At 64.7% G+C, this 1,845-nt stretch overlaps 1 protein-coding gene across 4 annotated transcripts in view; it reads left to right on the plus strand.

Moving 5' to 3' along the window:
* The window catches only part of MED22 (mediator complex subunit 22), a 26,462-nt gene extending 25,163 nt beyond the window's left edge, over positions 1-1,299 (plus strand). For all 4 annotated transcript variants that reach the window (XM_006776535.2, XM_006776532.2, XM_006776533.2 and 1 more), the window contains one exon: positions 665-1,299. In XM_006776535.2, the coding sequence (XP_006776598.1) occupies positions 665-854 (190 nt within the window). In that variant the 3' untranslated portion in view covers positions 855-1,299. The remainder of the gene's footprint in view (positions 1-664) is intronic.
* Positions 1,300-1,845: the final 546 nt, after the last annotated feature.

Genomic DNA, 1,845 nt, shown 5'->3' on the forward strand with positions numbered 1-1,845 from the left:
CTGCCTGTCTACCTCTCCCTCTGCTGTCCTTGGACCCTGCTCGGTGACCAGGATGGTTTCTGAGACTGAGTGCTGAGGGTGGGAGCGAGGGAGCAGCCACAGGCAGGGAGGGAGCAGCCACAGGAAGGGCAGGACGGTGCGGCGAAGGGGCCGTCAGCCTCCATACCCGTGAGCCATGCTCTTCCCCTGCACCCCACTCGGTCCTCCACAGCATGTTGGAGAGGTGGGGTACAGGACGAACACCAGGGCAGACCCGGAAGTAAGATGGGGTCTCTGCCTCAGGATTCTGGCCAAGTGCAGGAGCCATGGGCTCTGGATGCTAGCTGCCACTACTGGTGAGGCTGCCGCGCCCCTGCAGGATGGGGTGGCAGCCGGGGCAGGACAGCCAGGTGACCCTCAGACGGGGCAGACACTTGCTCGATCAGCGGAGGGACCTGCCTGGCTGGTCCTGGACAGCCCTCCCTTTCCCTTTGGGATGCGAAGGACCCTGACGCTGGGGAGCCCCGTGGGCCTCCCACCCAGCCAGGCCTGCTTGAAGGAGCGCCTGCCCAGAGGGGAGAGGCAGGTGTGGGTCCGGTCTGTTTTCTTAACTCTGCTCCTGTGTCGCTCTCCCTCCCTGCCCTCTGCCTGCTCCTGTCTCCCTGGGCTTCTGGTGGTGGAAAAGCTCCAGTCTCCGCGAAGCTAACGATCTGCCTCTGTGCGAAGCGTACTGGAGGCTGGACCTCGACACAGATGGTGCCGATGGCCTCGCAGCCCCCCTGCGGGCCTCCCCAGAGCCCAGCGCTGGCCCCCTGCAGCCCGCCGCCCCTGCCCACTCCCACGCTAGCGGGTCTGGCCCCACAGAGCATGCCTGAGCCGCTCCGCTCTCTCCACCAGCCCCGGGATCTTAGCGACAAAATCTGGCGCCCCGCTTGGCCTTGGCTGCTGCTGGGGAGTGGCTGTGGCCTCCTTGGGACCCTGTCGGCCCAGGGACAGCCCCCCCAGGAGTGTGGAGGGAGAGTAGATCCCCCCATTTCCAGAGTGGCCCACTCTTCCTCCAGGCACCTCTGTTCACTACCTTCCCGGCTGCTGCTGGGACCTGAGCCTGCTGTTTAACGTGGGGAGGGGCGCTGGGTGGACGGTCCTGGTCCACACCGGGCCCCTGTGCAGCCACCGTGCCACCTCGCCTGGGGCCCTGCAGAGCTGGGGCTGGGGGGAGTGGTTCACATGGGAGCTGGTGCAGGCTCCTTCCTGGCTCTGCAGTACACATCCTGGTTCATTGTGTGCGAGACGGTTGAATAAAGACAGCACTGCCCTTCGGCTTTGGTCAGTTCTTCCTTGCTCACACCTGACCGCCCGGATCCCCTCCATCTCCCAGTGGCCGGGGGTCCTGGCTGCATACCCCGCCCAGCACTGCCTGGGCCCCGGATCCTTGATGTGAATGAATGAATGAAACACTGGTCCCTTCTCGTCCTCACTGCACCCAAGTCTGTGGTGACCGGCACTTCAGGGGGGAGTGGCCATGGGCTTGGAAGGGGGTGATGGGGCCACGGAGCAAAGGGCAGCAATCAGTACTCGACCCACAGAACCAGGGGCCCGGTGCCACTGCCCCGTCACCTGAGAAAGTGGAGGGGGCACAGCTGACCCATCTCAGGTCCCAGAGACCCCCACAGCCAAGCAGAGGCAGCAGCCCGACGGGTGGCAGGATGGGTGGCGACCTCTTCCCGCAGCATTTTAGTTGCGGAATAACTTGTGCTGAACCACGAGGGGAGAACAAGATTTCAACCAAGAGGAGTGCGTGTGGGGAACAGGGGGAGGAGCCCTTGTTCCGAGCACCGCCCGCGCCCCCCTCACTCCTCAGCTCAT

Source organism: Myotis davidii, unplaced genomic scaffold, assembly GCF_000327345.1.
Source record: "Myotis davidii unplaced genomic scaffold, ASM32734v1 scaffold609, whole genome shotgun sequence".
In the NCBI taxonomy this organism is placed as follows: Eukaryota; Metazoa; Chordata; class Mammalia; order Chiroptera; family Vespertilionidae; genus Myotis; species Myotis davidii.